Below are 17,545 nucleotides of genomic sequence, written 5' to 3' on the forward strand. Positions count from 1 at the left end.
AACGGCGTTGTAACGGCGGGAAAAGTAATTAATTAGATTAGCCCGTTACTGAAAAATGAACGTCGTTACGTAACGCCGTTATTTTAAACGGCGTTATTCCGAACACTGGATATGAGACACAGCCATCTTCTAAAAGTATACATACCGGGAACTATATTCTCAGAAGACGAAGCACTGCTACTTGGGCGGAGTGATTTGCACAACTCTGACCGAACTCTCTGCTCCTCACCAGGGGGCTTCTCGGGTGCTGCGAGCAAATCACTCCGCCCAAGTAGCAGTGCTTCGTCTTCTGAGAATATAGTTCCCGGTATGTATACTGTTAAAAGATCGCTGTGTCTCATATGACCTTGTTATTTGTACACGGTGTGACTATACAAACCACAACACATAAATAGAAAAATGTTTGTGTTATTTTGTCACTTATTAGGAGCAGTACGCTAGCTGGAGCCATTCACTTCCAGTCTTTGTGCTAAGCTAAGCTAGCGGGGGCTGCGTCAGACAGAGTTACAGCACGCACGGAGATGAGAAAGGCATGTATGGACTTATCTAACTCTGGGGGATACGATGAATAAATGGTAAATGGACTGCATTTATATAGCGCTTTTAACAGACCTATGGCCATCCAAAGCGCTTTACAATTAGCCTCACATTCACCCATTCACTCACACATTCATACACCGACGGCGGTGTCAGCCATGCAAGGCGCCAGCCAGCTCGTCGGGAGCAGCTGGGGTTAGGTGTCTTGCTCAAGGACATCTCGACACTTGGTCCGGTGGAGCCGGGGATTGAACCCCCAACCTTCCGGTTTGTAGACAACCTACATGAACCACTAGGCCACTGTCGCCCCAGAATAAGCTAAATTCCCAAAATGTGAGCATGTTCCTTTAATATAAATGCTACATAATTGACATCAGTCATCTTGTTAATCATGGAGCTCAACTAGTAAAGCATTGTGTTAGCAACGCAAATTTCACGGTGTTAATCCCACTGATATAATGTATATGATGAATAAACTGTACCTCGATATGGATAAAACCATCTTGCATAAATGTAAACTATATGTATTTATTTAGCTAATACTCTTGTCCAAAACAGCTAAGCCTAGCAACATAAATGTATAGAAAAAATAAAATAATGATACTCTATATTCTTTCAACTCATTTGTTGAATAAAAAAAATCTATTTTTGTCAGTTCACGAACACTGCTATCATTTCTGTATACTGTACATTATGCATTGAAAAAAGTACATAAACCGTTATGTGTTGAAAATGTCTCATGCAAATTAAATGAATACATAAATAAAAGTGATACTGTTTCACAGGAGCAATGAAATAAACAGTTTGCCCAAAAGGCAAATTCTGTCATCATTATTCACCCTATAGGGTTGCTCCTGAGCTGTATTATTTTGTGTGTTTTTTTAACACAAGGATGAGATGATGGTGATTGTAACTGTCAAGCTTCAACCGCATATAAATTGCCATGAAAGCAAGCAGTCCATATGATTTGTGTTCTGTTTTACAAGTCATTAGATAGCTTTGTGTGAAAAACAGACAGAAAACATTATTCACTCACATCTGTAATTTGACAAGTGTCTTTTTCATCTTCACATAGGCTCAGAGAAGCTTTGTGAACACATCTGACACCACAACAGGAAAAGCAGTGAAAGAAGTCTCCTGTACCCACACACCCCCACACTTTAAAAAACACTGATGGAGATGAAGGTATGACAGACAGATGGATAGATGTATTCAAAGACCAGTGGTAAAACTTTATTTTGATAGTCAATTTAACTATTAGTAACTTTGCAACTTCTTCAATTGTCAGTCATTAAAGTATTAAGCCGGCTTTTGTACAGCGTAGCAGCCTACGCAGGAACGCAAACCCTACTGCAAAGCCTGACCTGCACCTCTCCTAAAATCTAACTGCGCATCAATGCTACACAGACAGCATGTGCTGTGATTGGTCTGCTAGAACCCATCCCTCAAGTTAAACAATCTATGCTGCATTTCCTTGCATGCATTTTCACTTGTGGACTTGTTGACCAAATTAATGAGCTATATTTAACAACTCAGGTGGCAACAAAAGTCTGTTTATCCCCATCACTGCTGATGCTTCTCCAAAAAGGTTGACAATCCGCTGCTTCTTTGGCTTTTAACTCAATACTGTAACAGGCCCGTGAACACTGCCTACTAGTGTTCTGCATGTGTAAAGCACATAGAGGCGAACAATGAACAGAAGTGTAACTGAAAACTGCCTCATAGTCTATGGCGTACAGGCTACGGCGTAGGTCCTACGCAAAAGTATAAAGCCAGTGTTAGGGTGTGCTAATTATACCAAACCGTGCCCGAGCACAATTGTCCCCAGTCCCCCACAAGCTTACACTCACGTTACGTTTGTCGATCTGTGCCCCGAGCACTCTTTCATCATAGTTTTTATAAAAGAGAAAGTTTAAATACTGTCGCACCATAGAACAACGTTGTACACTTCATCGATAGCCACACCAATGAGACGCTCCCAGTAAACATCTGTTTGAAGCATATCTCTTCACTTTGGTGCACCTACAAGCAATTCAGGAGAACCAAACTTTTTAACTCCATTAACTGCTTTAAACAAAACTCTTGGATGTCTTTTAGAGAGTCTATGCCGCGGACTTTGCATATTTTTGAAAATCCAATGTTTATCTGATCATGTTAACTGGTCATTATTATTCACGTGAACACGACTGATTCTCTTCCTCAATGGAACGTCAGAGCTTTGTTTTCTAGGGACCAAACTAATCGCGACACTCCTGGAAATCCTGGAAATCCGGTTTATTTCAACCAATCAAAGACGACTTCGCACAGGATTTCCAGAAAAGTGTATGAAAAACATCAGACGTTTAGCCAACATTCTCTGGGCGTGACGTCTGAGGCTGAGACTAGGGTGCAACTAACTAAACCGTGCCCAGACACGTCATCTCATGTGCTCCTTTATAATCTTATTATAAACAAAACTGCACCCACGCGGATTCTGGAAAGAGAAATAACGGATAATAAGCAAACTTCAGACCCTGCGGGGAAAAAACCTACCAAGTGCAGAACTTTAAACACGTCACATGTCTATACAGGATTTTAACGGTATCTGTGTGAATGCATGCAATGAACCAAAAATTTAACTATCCTGAACTCATTTTCGGTGTATTTTCCATAATGTCTGTGTAAAAAGTGCTATAGGGTCATTTTTGCAGTTCTTTTAAAGGTGACATAGAATGATTGAACGGGGTATTTATCCTTGTTCTGTGATGTGACATGTAGACAATTTTTTTGGGGGGGTCTGTGATGCATTAGAAGCTTCCTAAAAACCTCTCTCAGATAGCTCTATTAGGGTGGGGGATTTTAAACAAGTGGTTTTGCACCTATTTGGCTCCCCCTACTGGCTTAACTTGCAATCTCATTACTGATTGGATGACTTTGCTGCCACTCAAAAAATGTAGCCAATTATTTTAAAGTGGAAGGGCAGTTAGATGCCTGTGATGTCATAAGCATCAGTTTTTCAGATTGGGCTGTTTTCTGGCTGACATTTCTAAAAGAGGAATTTCTATGAGACTGAGATGTTTAGCATGTCTAGCACTTTTTGTATGTTTGTGAATGTGGGTAGACTACCATTATTCAACAAAGACAAGGTAAAAATGGTTTTTCATTCTCTGTCCGCTTTAATGAAGTATGGTTTTTATGAACTCTTTTCAACTCTGTAAAATTAAAAAAGTCTAACACAGTGAAACAGACTAATAGACAGAGCTATGACAGACAGTGAGATTGCTACCCAGTCTCACGAGGTTTTGTGATATTGTCACGTAATTTTTTATTCTTTTTCCGTGATATCACGAATTTCTGCGTTTTTTTGTGATCGTATAACAAATTTCTGTTTTCGTGTGATTATCACGTATTGGTTACTCAACTGTTTTGTCCTATTTTCTTAATATTATTGCTTTGGTTTAGGGTTAGATTTGGTGCTTGCATTAGAATGTCACTTTATATAATGGTTTATACTATTTTTTCTGATTTATTTTTTTATATGTCGGATGGCGTGAGGGTTAGAGTTGGGTTTGGGTAAGGATGTCATTTTATGTAAATCTAACCCTAAACCGAAGCGACAATGGTAATAAAATAGGACAATACAGTTGAGTAACCAATACGTGATAATCACACAAAAACAGAAATTTGTTATACGATCACGAAAAAAGAATAAAAAAATGACATGACTATATAACGAAACTTCGTGAGACTTGGCTGGAGATTGATATGGATAGATGGATGGCATACAAATAGATTAAATAAGAAGGGTTTTTCATATGAGAATAATCCCATTAATTCTGTTAATATTTCCCAACACTGATTCTTGTTTAAAGAGTGTGCTCTAGTTAATATGACAATCTACGCTCGCTAGTTCACATCTCGTTAAAAATCAAATGCTCGGATATTTGATCAAAGCTGCTTTCTTCATCACAGAACAAGCTCATATTCTCTCCTGCATCCATGTTTCAATCTGTACACATCCTTAAAACTGTGTTAGAATAGCTCAGCATTTAAAAATACTGGCATAAGAAAAGTGCCCTAAATGAATGTTTCACATTGACTACATCATTATATCATTACATCATATATCTGAGATGATGCAAGATCACTAACAAAAGCCTCACTCCATCTGCTGGCATCATTATATGCAGGTTATTACTCTCAATATATAAACTTTACCGTAATATGAACAGATGATTTGGCTATATTTAGCTTTGAGACCCATAACAGGCAGCAAGGAAAACGGCGGGGTAACTTTGGCTCTTTCCCAATAACCATAACAGATTCAGTTTAAATTCAATTAACTTGTCGTAGCAGCATTAGCCGGCAGACTCCCGGCTGTCCCATACACTTGCGTTTTGGTCATTTTACAGCTCTCTCTCGACTAAAAGAGCTGCCTTTGAATACAGCTCGAGCAACCCTGACCAGACCTGCTTTTTAATTGGACGAGAAGTACAGGGCCAGATATCCTGTGAAGGGTGCCGAAGCAACAGAGACATCAAAGTGGGGGGACAGAGAGCCCAAATTAATTGAGTGTGAAGGGTTTTCGAGAGGAAGTTTTTTTTTTCGTAGCATGCAGGAAGTGCTCGGGCTCGTCCATCGAACCTCCGCTGCATATGATGAGCTCATTTGTATTCGTCCGTCACCGTTGACTTTCTGAGTCTGGGAGTCACAGATACACAGAGGTCTGGGCCTCGTTCTCCCAAAGCTCCTGTAGCTGCCACAATGCTGCCCGAAATCCGACCCTCTACGCGCCTTTCAAAAGCAGCTGGCCAGATGTCATCACGCTAATCGCAGGGACAAATGCGGTGGCCATTGTGAGCAGACCAGGTGCCCAGGTTTGATTACTCTCTCACATATGGACGCTGCAGAGGACAATTACGAAAGAAACACAGGCCAAGTCGATCGAGGGCTAAGTGGCATTTGCTTTCTTCTTCGCAGGGTTCTTTCTGTTCTTTTCGCCTTTTCTGCTCGCAGCAAGAAGGCGATCAGTGTTGTAATTACCAACACCTGTTCCCATTTTTGAGAATTTGCATGCCTTGAAACATGGAGATTATAAATTACATGGGCGGAAAATGTGCGAAAAATGATGGCGTTCTTTGCTTTACAACCCTTGAATTGCAGAGCAGGTGATATCCAGTGGGTTTGAAAGAATAGTTCACAAAAAAATGAAAATTTTACCCTTGCTGTATTTTCTCACCTTCATGTAGTTCCAAACCTGTCTGGTGTTTTTTGTTCATTGAAACATTAAAGGAACATACTGGTCGCTCTTTATTAAGCAGTACGACTAGACGTCACAAAAGTAGACCACATGACTGCTTTTGTGATTTGCAGTAACTAATTCATTAAAAAGATTTGATTCATTCATGAATTGGACATCACTCATTAAATTTAAGGGAATAGAGCAACCAGTGGATTATTGTGTGTTAATACAGGTTCAGAATGACACAAGGGTGAGTAAACATAATTTAATTTTAATTTTTACTTGAAATATTTCCCTAATTTACCAGAACTCTCTTCTCTTTGAGGAACTCTTTGACAACTCAATGTTACCTGATGGAAAGTGCTCGTTGATTGGCCAGTTGTCCACCTGTAAGGTGGCGTTCCCACCATTCCTTGTAAAACGCACCACATGATATTTCCCATCGTTGATGTCTGTGGTCATCTCTTTGACGCTGATGTCCACGGTGCCGATATTGAACGTTACGCACACCTTTCCTTCTTCCTGAAATAGAAACATCAAACAATTTCGTCAGAGGATTTGCACAGATTCAACACCGTGTCCGAGGACAAACGTGCTAGCCTAAATAACAGTAAAAGATTTCCGTGTTAAACTGTTCCACTTTTAGAAACCTCCGCAAAGATGCTGCCAAACGAGATGCAAATGTATTTGTATGCCAAGTTTGCTGCAATTTTAAATCCCGTTGATACGAAAGAGCTGCCAACAGAAATGTGGGACGATGACTAACACATTTCGCACCGACCCACGGCAAATAGACAGACAGATGCTCCTCCACCTTCCACATATGTATCCCATATGGTTCCTGTAGGGAGACTCTACTTCATTCGCTCATAGACATCAATAACTTGCTTTGGTGTCTTTTGCCTAGTAAACTAGCACGCAGGTCCCAAATGGTTGATGTCCTCGCAAAATTATGTTGATTCCTGGGACATTTCAGAAGTTTAAGCTCACAATTAGGATTAGCTGCTTCATTGTTTTTCACTTATCCATTCCTTCTGATTTTAGGGTTCAGTTATTGTTAGGGTTGGGGTTTGGGGCAGGTTTAGGTTTCATAAAAAAATTTTTGTCCTTGGCTCAACACAATATGTTGGCCTGAGGACATCTCTAAATTGGGAAAAATCAAGTCGAGCCGCTATCCACAAACCCCTTTTCATTTTCAAAGTTCATGCTCACATTAGCACATAGTCGTCATGAATTGGTTTCGAGACATGCCAGACTCGATGGAGTACATTTCTTTTCTCATGTCATTTGTTTTAATCCCCATCGGGACTCTTGTAGGTGTAATTACTTGTCCTCAAGGCATGGCACAGAGGAAGCCATTTTTCAAACAAAAGGAAAGGTAAATAAACACGTGGACGTTTCGTCCCGAACTGCGTGATGAATTAATCTGACACTGCGCACTCCAGCTTTCACCGTTTCTCAGCATTCTTTGAAGGCTCTCCATAGACTCCCAGCATGCTTCACTTTAAATGAACGTAACCCAAAACCTGCTGGTAAGAGCTCAACAATTAAACTGGAGATGTGTCGTCATGATTTTAATGAGCAGTGTATTATAAATGCTAATGGGATAGTTCACCCAAAAATGAAAATTCTGTCATCATTTACTCCTGAGCCCCGCTTACTTCCATAGTATTCTTTTTCCAACTATGGAAGTGAATGGGGCCCATGATTGGTTTGGTTACAAACATTCCTCATAATATCTTTATTCGAACTTTTATTCAATATATAATCTTTGAGCTGTGCGAGCTCATTGGCTGGCCGATCGCAATACTAGGAGCTATCAGCCTGCACCTCTAGAGTTTCATCATTGAGCTAGGTCATTTATTGACACTAACCTACTACTTGAAATGTGCACATCAGCAATAAAAAAAATCCTACTATTTTAAATAAGTATCTCATGAATATTTCATAAATGACATGACTGGACACTCCCAGAAGGTTACTAAACAACATCTGCCGGATCCAATTAGCATTCTTGTGCTCCACCTTCATTTCACACTGGGGCATCCATACAAGATATTTTTCACATTTAAAAAAACAGGCAAAAGCATGCACATCAATCTTAATAGGGTGCTCAACAAAAATGAACCTCATTGTATAAGAATGTAAAGTCAGCAACACCAAAGCTCCAAAAGTATTAAAAATGTTATTATTATTATTGCATGGTATAGAGGTGACGTTTCGAGCCCACAGGCTCTTCATCAGACCATTTAACACCACTGATATAACACTATTTACAGTCTACATGTATCTCCAAGTAATCAAGTATCACATGATCATACAAAATTTTCATAGGTCACAAGAACAGATTTTCCAATTAGAAAAACAAAAGACAAAAAAAGTAAAAAATAAAAATAAAATCTATATTTTACTTTATTTTTTAATTTTTTGTTATCGTTCTCATAGATTAATAATTTTAATACTTCTCTGTACTTCATGTACACCAGAGGGGAACGCGACTGCAGTACATTGTCATTTTTACTGGTACAGCTTTTGAAATTTTGCAATAAATAAGTTATTGTGCTTACACTTGTCTGTCGTTATGCTTTTATTTCTAACAGTAGATGATTTTAATAAACTTTTTTGTAGGAGTGTATTAGCGGCTTAAATGTCTTTTAACTCATTCTCTGCCATTGACAAGTTATCTCGTCAACTAAGAGAACACATTTGCCTGAAAAAACTGTTAAAAAAAAATCTGTAATACCGTGATCTCTCTTACCAAATTTATAAAAAACTGAAGCAAAACATTCATATGAATTTTACACTACGTGTATGTTTTAATAATCGTTTTGAATCGGATAAATTCCTTCACAAAAATGCTATTTCAGCTTTTTGCTAAAAATTTGTATTTTTGAAGAAAAATACCCAAAAAACAGAGAAACAAATTAAGAAAGGATTAAAATGTTTTTTGCCCGTTTTGTTCGTTTATATTTGGTTTGAAAGCAGAGGGTCTGTTCTTTAATTTGATATATTTGTATGTTTATTTTTTTTAGAAGAAAATTTTCCTGGAAGGCATTTTGTGAAACTCTTGTGAAAATCACACAATGCAGGCAACTTTTCAAAAAAGGCTGGTGGGGAATGAGTTAAATGCTATATTGTTACACATATTTTACACATCTACCCATTTCTGTCCACTTCATTGCATAAAATAAAAAGAATATTTTATATATAAAAAAAAAATGGTATAAAAAGTGTTTGGGTTTAGGGTAAGGTTTGGTGTAGGATTAGGGTGGAAACATAATCTGGATAAAATGATATACAGCAATCTTTATTGCTTGAAAGATTTGTAAATGTTCATCTACATTATACGCTTCACATCTATTTAAACTTACAAAAAAATATTTTTTTGTGTTTTTAAAAGTTACGCATTAATACTACTTTTTAACAGCGAGACCAGGCTGCAATGTCAGATGTCCTGGTGTCAGCCAACTGCACCCAAATAATTTATGCACAGTAATTTTCATTTGCAAATGCACAGTAGGGCCCTGACACAGCAACTTTACATTACAACAGCTCTGGGCCAGGCAAAACCAAAGATGTGCTAACTCGCATGCAGTAATGGCTGAGGGGGCAGCACCATCTGATCATTAGATATCCAACTTCAGACAGTTCCCATTGTGAAGCCTCAAACGATAACAAATGGGAGTGAGTCGGGAAGTTTCACTAGAGACTTTTCTGAAGAATCTCATGTCTTTCTTTCTCTTTCTACCTCTTCAATTTTAGCAACACCCTCCTCCCCAACTTGCAGTGCCAGGCCGTGTGATTGACATTTCCAATTACACTGCACTGGCCCAAAGCCCTTCATTGTCTTTTCAGAGCACTGGAATGCAAAGATAAATTGTAATAAAACAATTTCTGCCGATAACAACGACTGTCCATTGTTACGCGTTATTGCGGTCATTCCCCTTTCACGTAGCAGTATTAACACGTTACAGCAAGACGGCACACGAAAACGCACTTTTTTATTAAAAAGGGAACGACAGACAAGATTGATGTTTGTTGAACGATTCACTTTCTGTGATAAAAAACCTGATGCAGAGTTTCCCAGATGGCGACAAACATTTACAAGGTTATTGCTGAATTTCGCCGCGACTGAGAGCATAATGTCTGCCGTTGCTCCGCCGTGGGTGGTACCGGGGTAACCAAGAGTGATAAAAGTAATTTGAGTTGCAGCAGGGGCCTGTGCTGATGCAGAAGGGCTCTATCTCTCCCACATGTAATGTTCGCTGACACCAGTAATAAGCTACACAATCCAATTCCGTCCCTCCGATCAATGGCTCCAACACAAGTCAGCCCCAGGCATCAAATCTCTAGCAGAAAGCCTCTATCTCTGTGGCAGCCTGCAGACAGCAGCGTGGTGCCTTGATCTTTTGGCTGAAATATATGCAATAACCATCACCTTGGTAAACACAACGGCAGACCAATAATAGTTTCGCACCCTTCAGTGGCAAAAGTTTAGGCCGGTTTGGATCGCTTGGTCCGAACCCCATTTAATTCACGCTCCCCTGCAGTTCTGTCTTCACATTTAATTATTTGGATACAAACCAGTCATATGCGTCATCAACATGAGCGCTCGTGCCATCTGTTTACACTGTAGCTATGTAATGACCCAGATGTCAGCTTTTTTGTCTGATTTTCCTACCACAACGTCACACGGACAGAATGGAAACCACAGAACGGTTCATCACGATTCACATTGTGCAGGAAATGCAAAAGCTGCTCGCCCAAGGCAATGTGGCAGCGAGCGATATTGAGTCAAATGCGTTACATTGTTTTAGGCAAAATATACGTCATCAACACAAGTTTACTAATAGAAGTAATTTGAATTGCTGAATGCATACCAATAACCGGTCATAATGGGTGCATTTGCACATAGAAATTAGCATGCACATCAAGAAACCAATCATGAGTGCCCTTGAGTCTGCACAAAAAGTCTAAAATCTAAAATTTGTCATGAACTGTAGTCATCAACGTTAATATTGCTATAAAAGTCCAGATCTTCCCAGGGACTTGGAACTAAAAGTAAAAATACTTACCACGCGACCCCGACCATGACATCGAGTATTAAATGTACAACTGATCCTCGCGGATAGATTTACATAGGCCATCTACGTGACCTAGGAGGTAAATTTAGCGTGAGGTTAGAGCTCATCAAAACTGTATCGCCGAACATGCGGGAGATGAATCGATTGGACGAGATTGATGGCTTCCCGTTTGAGTCGAGGCCAAAGCACTGAGGGCCTCTTCCACCAGTCAGCCGTGAAACGCTAGAGTGATTTGGTGATATTTGGAGGGTGGCAGAGAACATTTGTAGCGTTTGGAAGTCTGCAGGGCTCTCATCGTTAGGAAAAGTGATGGCCCTGTCAGGACCCTCCTGCTAACTTAATTCCAACATTAATATCACAGCGTGAATGGAATGGGAAACACGCCTGAAAATTTAAAGTAGGGACGCGCTTGCAAAATCGCAGATAATGAGTATAAATGCGTCTCGCTACAGAGGCACCACGTAGCGCAGACACAAGTGTACATTAGAGGGCAGCATCATTCACTTTCCTACTTCTCACGAATATTAAAAACATATTTACCCTTTTTTTTTGTGGAGCACATTAAGGGACATTTCTAAAGAAAACTTTTGCAACTCTTGGCATCTGCAGCAGTTCATTGCCAACCTACAAAAAAGGAAAAGGCTGTGATATGGATTACGTATTCTCATTATCCAACGTTTACTTTACATTATCACCAGAATACATAAACAGAACACTTGGTCAAGCAAAAACCAATGCCTATTGATGTCAATGCAAAATTATTTTGTACCTGGGTAAGATGTAAGATTCAGTACCGGGCAATAAGTAATAATAAAATTAAAAATACACAAAATATCTCTCATAATACTACAGTGTGGCTTTTGAAACCTCATATACAATTTTTTTTTACTATTTGGAGCTTGAGAGATGCTTCAATGAACTGTAATTGTATGGGATGCATGTAAGCAGAGGCGTCGTTTCCGGAACAAGAATCAATAATCAAACATTAATAGCTATTACCACCCCTCCAATATTTATACAATGAGTAATGAAAACATATGAACAACTAACAATTCAACCCCCAATGTTTGAACCGATGTTTGAACCGGGTAATGATCCGAGTATTTACTAATTGGTTCACGGAAAACAATAATAACATACAGGTTTGAAATGACATTGTGGAAGCCTGCCCTTGGAAACAGTGACATGTTTTTACATAACACTTTTCACATGGGATCTTCTTTGCAAATGGTGAACCAACAATCCATCACAACACACCTGATATTATATGTGTGTAAATTGTAATAATTTGTAATAAATTGTAATAATTTATACCTTATTTTGATAGTCCAGTTTCCTCGTTTAAAAATGAAGTCTGTAAACACTGTGCTGTCTCAGGTAATATCCGGGAACACACGAAACTACCGAAACCGACTCAAAACAACAACCATACGTGACATAGCGGTGTCTGAGTAGGGTCGAGATATGGGGTGATGACATTATGGTTTCACAAAATATACAGATTGGCTGTTCACAGACTTGACTTCATGCTGAATGAGTGACTCCAGGCAAGCAGGCTCCTGATTGGTTAACGCGGTGCGAAAATCCGGCAAAGTTCAAATTTTCCAACTCGGGCGTAAGACACAAATTCGCGTGAAACGCAAAATGCACAAAAGCACCATTCGCGCGTACCGTGCACGGAGCTCAATTCGTGCCATTCGCGCGAACTAGACGCACAAATGAGGCGGAAACGCGTCTACTGCGCTACATGCCTCATCCGCGCCGCGGGACCCCCAGACGCGTGTCAACGCGTCTTCACATTGACTTAACATTGAAATCACTCGCGCTTGCCGCCTCTACGCGGCTGGTGTAAACGCAGCATAAAACACCTGATCTGTGGATACGATATAATATTTCTATAATATATAAGTATAGACAGTTTCATCAGATGCATGGGCATTGTCACAGTTACACATCTGGCATGAACTTAACTTCCCATCTCTGTTTAATGGTCTGACTAGCGGCTGAACTGAACTCTGGAACAAACAATGTTTTGGTTTCCTAAAGACAAGGGAAGACGGTGATCATGGATCACTGCTATGTGAAGAAAGGTTTGGCAGCCGATCCTTGGGTAACATTGTATGCATTAATTTACAAAGTAACGTTAGCTCAATGTCGTTTTTTAAGTGTTTTAGCTATTATTTGAACTAAGGTCATTGACTCTTTTGTTATTGATTATTTTTGGAAGCTTGCCGGAAGTAACGTTTCTTCCATGAAAGACGTTTGTTTATGTTGTTACTGCTAAAACCGTCTATACAGCTAAATGCGTCTTCATATTGACGAGTTGTAATACTTTAACCACTGATAGCTGACAAGAAGTTGCAAAGTTACTTATAGTTGGTAAAATGTCTTTGAAGTGGACTATCAAAATAAAGTGTTACCACTTTACAGTAATAATATGGCTGCTTTGCTAAATATTTATTAATTATGCCAAAGCCCTTCCTTCACATATCATTATACACATCTTCAGACCTCCTCAGCCTCAGACGGTCTGTGCAATCCTCAATTATGTCAATTGCCTATTAATTTCAGGAGTGCTGTAAGGCACATTCTTATTAGCACATACTGCTAAGTAGAGAAAATGCCAATACATATTCATTCATAGTCGTCTCTTCATTAACTCAATCCCAAAACGAGTTGAAAAACAGGCAGAAATATTCATACTAGTTTACCTAATTCCTAAACCCAATAGAGACATGAAGAAAGTTGTGTTTTATGCTTGAAAATTAATTACATGAAGTGTTAATGTGCATGGAAAACAGTGGCAAAATCTTCGGATTTGGAAGGCCTTTTGAGCCATTTAATTCTCATCTGTCATCAAGCTAGTTTTTTTCCAAACCTAAGTGTTTGCAGACTCAGTTATTGTCAGATGTATTCCTTGATGCTTAAAAGAAAAGTCTTAACTCTTTCAAAACCCCCCATCAATCCCTGAACAGCACCAATAAAAAGGAATTTAATATAATTACATTTATTAGCCAATCAAATTGCAAACTGTTATGGTGGGTGTGGCCATGCATTTAGGTACAGTTCAATACAGGTTCCCAAAAGGTTCTTTGTCTGGCTTTATGGTTCCATAAAGAACTTTGTAGTAGTCGGATCTGAAAAATCTACAGAATATAAAATGGTAAAGACAGAACTGGTTCTGACTGAAAGGATCTTTGGGGATACAAAAAAGGCTCTTCCATAGCAGGGTTTTCTCAATAGGTGGCCCGCGAGGCACATCCGGCCCATGAGAGAAAAATGTTTGGGAGGCTTAACAAAATCATTGTCAAGGATTGCTATGACAATAGCCCCAAAGTTAAAGCTGTGGATTCGGTTAGAGAGCCACAATGCATGCACAAAAAATTCAGTTTTTTTGCCGTCTTGATCGGACATATAAACAAAATCTTAGCAAGTATTCTTGTAAAAAACAAACAATTGAATTGAACACACTTTTAATCTCACTTCGGTTTTTGTTTTTATTAAAATGCAAAAATTTGTTTTTATTTTATACAAAAATTTGTTTTTGCAACAACCCAAAAATCAAATGCTGGAAAAATCCAGCAGTGATGCTGTTAAAGTTACTGTAACACAGGGTAATTCAAATATTATTGTCAAGGATATGACAACATGGTAAATGGACTGCATTTATATAGACCCATGGTCATCCAAAACGCTTTACATATTGCCTTACATTCACCCATTCATACACCGACGGCGGTGTCAGCCATGCAAGGCACCATCCAGCTCGGACTCGCATGTCCAGCAACATGCGCATACAAAATTTTGTTCTTTTTCATCTTTCCCGACCACAAAAATCATCTCAGCAAGTTTTCTTGTAAAAACAATTATTTGGGACTTGAAGTGAAAAGAATCATTTGAGAAAGAAATTAGATTTTTGACGTGGCTCAGTGCAGAACTCATTATTGAAGTGTCAGTACTGTCAATGTGAACCTGCTGTCTCTGTCATTAATGTTAATCAAACAACAGAAGACAAAAAGAAAATCACTTTTGTAGCCTTAAAATATTCATTATATTAAATTTAATTAAACAAGGAATACATTGTTCTTATTTCATTAATGACTTGTTTTTTAATGTTTGCGGCTAGTAGCCTACATATACTTAAAAAGAACTTAAAATTCACTTTACGTATTAAATGGAAAGCAAAGTTTTATACACACCACCCCAAATTTTTTTCTGACCAGATCTATGACTGACAAAAACATAATATGATCCAAACAGTGAGTTTTGTGACCCATTGAACCACTATTAATGGTGAGTAGATCCAGTGGAGATGAGCAGGAATAGTTGGCTTGCATAGAAATCCAGAACATGTGGTCATTGGCCCTTCGCTTTGTGTTGTTTTCAAAATTTGGACCCTGTTCTATGGCATAACAATGATTATTAAATTTCAATATTTGATCACCTGATGTTTATACAATCTACTGAGGATGAGCATTTTGTTGGGGATTTTTCTTCCTGTTTAAGTATTTAAAACAGATGTTTTGGTAATGATGTAATGTATGGTGTATGGCCAGGACTTAATATGCACAGGCTACCACTGTGAAACAGAGAGGCGGATGAAAACTGAATGTGGACTTAACCACTATTGTGAAGGGTAACGGGTTTGACTCGCTCTTCCCTCAAAGTCAAACAGCCAAGCTTCACTTTGATCTTCTTTTCTACTCTGGGACCGAGTTATTAAATATTTACCTCGCATTGCCTGTTGTTCGTATTGCATGCAAACGGAGAAAAACTCTTTTGCAAACGCTTATTATTTTTGGCACATTGCAAACCTAACTAGAGTATGACTTTAATATTTTCCTTATTATTTGTCAACTGCAAATATGAGATATTCTCATAATCAAGTGTCATAGTGACATAATTAATATCATAATTATTTAATATGCATGTCTATAATTGAACATTGTTTTTATTTGCAATCTTTTCCAATTGTAAACTATGGGTTTAAAAAAAACATGGGTTATTGGGTAAAAAAAGGTTTGTCCTTGCCGATGCGTTAAATTAACCCAGAAACTGTTTATATGTGACTCAACAATGGGTTAAACCAACCCAGCATTTTGTGTTGAAACAACCCATAAAGGTTCAATTACAACCCAGTGGGTTGGATTTGGCACTTGTTGACCCAATGCTATGTTGAAAATAACCCAGCATTTTTTACAGTGTATACCTAGACATAACAATTTGAGTTTTAGATCAAATAGGAAAAAGTTTTAGATTTGTATTATTTGCCTAGCCCCTCTTGATGAAAGCATACATTTGAGCTGGCATGGGATTTAGAAACTCGTGCAAATCCTAATGATCCATTTTATCACAGCGGGATCTGTGGATGTTGCACAGAGCATCTTGTTTGCCTCAAGAAAAGAAAATCTGATCATTTTTATATTGAGCAGATAAACAGATGCGACCCCATACTCACTTAGGTGTATTTCATAGTAAAACTTAAATATACACAGAGAAATTCAAATGTGCACTTATTTTAAATTCCTCATCAGATATGGATGCCTGTGCATATACTGTATGTACAAAGAGAAACAGAAATGTGAGAGAGGGAATGTTACAATCTCTGAAGGAGTTACAGTATAAAAGTAATAAGTTGATTATTCAAATATTCATATTGTTTGTGTAGCAGTCAAAATTGAGACAGCAGGATAAAGTTCAAAAACAAGGTGATTTATTTTTATTTAAAAGTGAAAGTTTGTGGTGCCAAGTGACAGATAATAACTAATTTACACTATCTAACTAAACACAAACCTTTTTGTAATTTCGTTTAATACCTTAAAAGTAGAGCATTGCGTTACCTTCGCAAAGGTCATGGGTTTGCATGGTAATGCAATGTGTTTACGCGAATTATGTTTCAAAAAACACATTATGTTTCACATATCGTACATTATTGTTGTTATTCTATGCCCCGCCTATCTGAAACGTGATCCAGTGATCCCGCTTTCCAGTGGGTTGGTGAATACCTTAAGCATGTGACAGAAATATAACAGCTTACCATATTTTAAATATCAGCTCCCTAAGCACAGCATCTCCACGACATGGCGGCAGCGGTAACAATATTACAGAGAAAATAAAAGTTATGCCTTCTTTATTTGTGGCATTTGGGCTGTGTTATGCAAATCTTTCCACACAGTGGTTTGGATATGTGGGGGCATTTTAGGAAGCCTTCACTTTTAAAAAGTATATCTCTTTGGGATCTTTGCGACTTTATAGATCTTCTATATGCAGGAACAGCTTTAAACCCTCCAAAGACAAAGGGAAACATGAAATCACATCATACGACCATTTTAAAACGTCAAGATTTTTAGAACAATAAAAAGAATTCGATGGCGTCTAAACATCACGTGGCTTAAAAAAAAAACGGCATCCCAAACTGAGTGCCCCAAGATGGCAGCAAGCAGGCTGTGTAATTCTAGAAGGGACACACATCAGCCACTGCCATTGGGATGCTAACAGATAGCTTTCCCCGGGTATGACACAGCACCTTGAAAGCAATCACCTGTGCACACGAATCCCAGCACAGCCCATGGACGGATGATAAGATATATTGAATTCTGTATTATAGTTCCACTGCAGTCCAACTAACTCACTGATGCCCTTTGAGTTCACTTGAGACATTTCAATTACCCTCTCAAACAAATCAAGGCATGTATACAGCGAT

At 38.6% G+C, this 17,545-nt stretch overlaps 1 protein-coding gene across 7 annotated transcripts in view; it reads right to left on the minus strand.

Annotated features, from left to right (window-relative positions):
- nrxn3b (neurexin 3b) overlaps positions 1-17,545 on the minus strand; it is a 398,467-nt gene that overhangs the window by 64,679 nt on the left and 316,243 nt on the right. For all 7 annotated transcript variants that reach the window (XM_065268757.1, XM_065268754.1, XM_065268752.1 and 4 more), the window contains one exon: positions 6,109-6,280. In XM_065268757.1, coding sequence (XP_065124829.1) covers positions 6,109-6,280 — 172 coding nt within the window. The remainder of the gene's footprint in view (positions 1-6,108; positions 6,281-17,545) is intronic.

This window comes from Paramisgurnus dabryanus, chromosome 12 (assembly GCF_030506205.2).
Source record: "Paramisgurnus dabryanus chromosome 12, PD_genome_1.1, whole genome shotgun sequence".
Lineage (NCBI taxonomy): Eukaryota > Metazoa > Chordata > Actinopteri > Cypriniformes > Cobitidae > Paramisgurnus > Paramisgurnus dabryanus.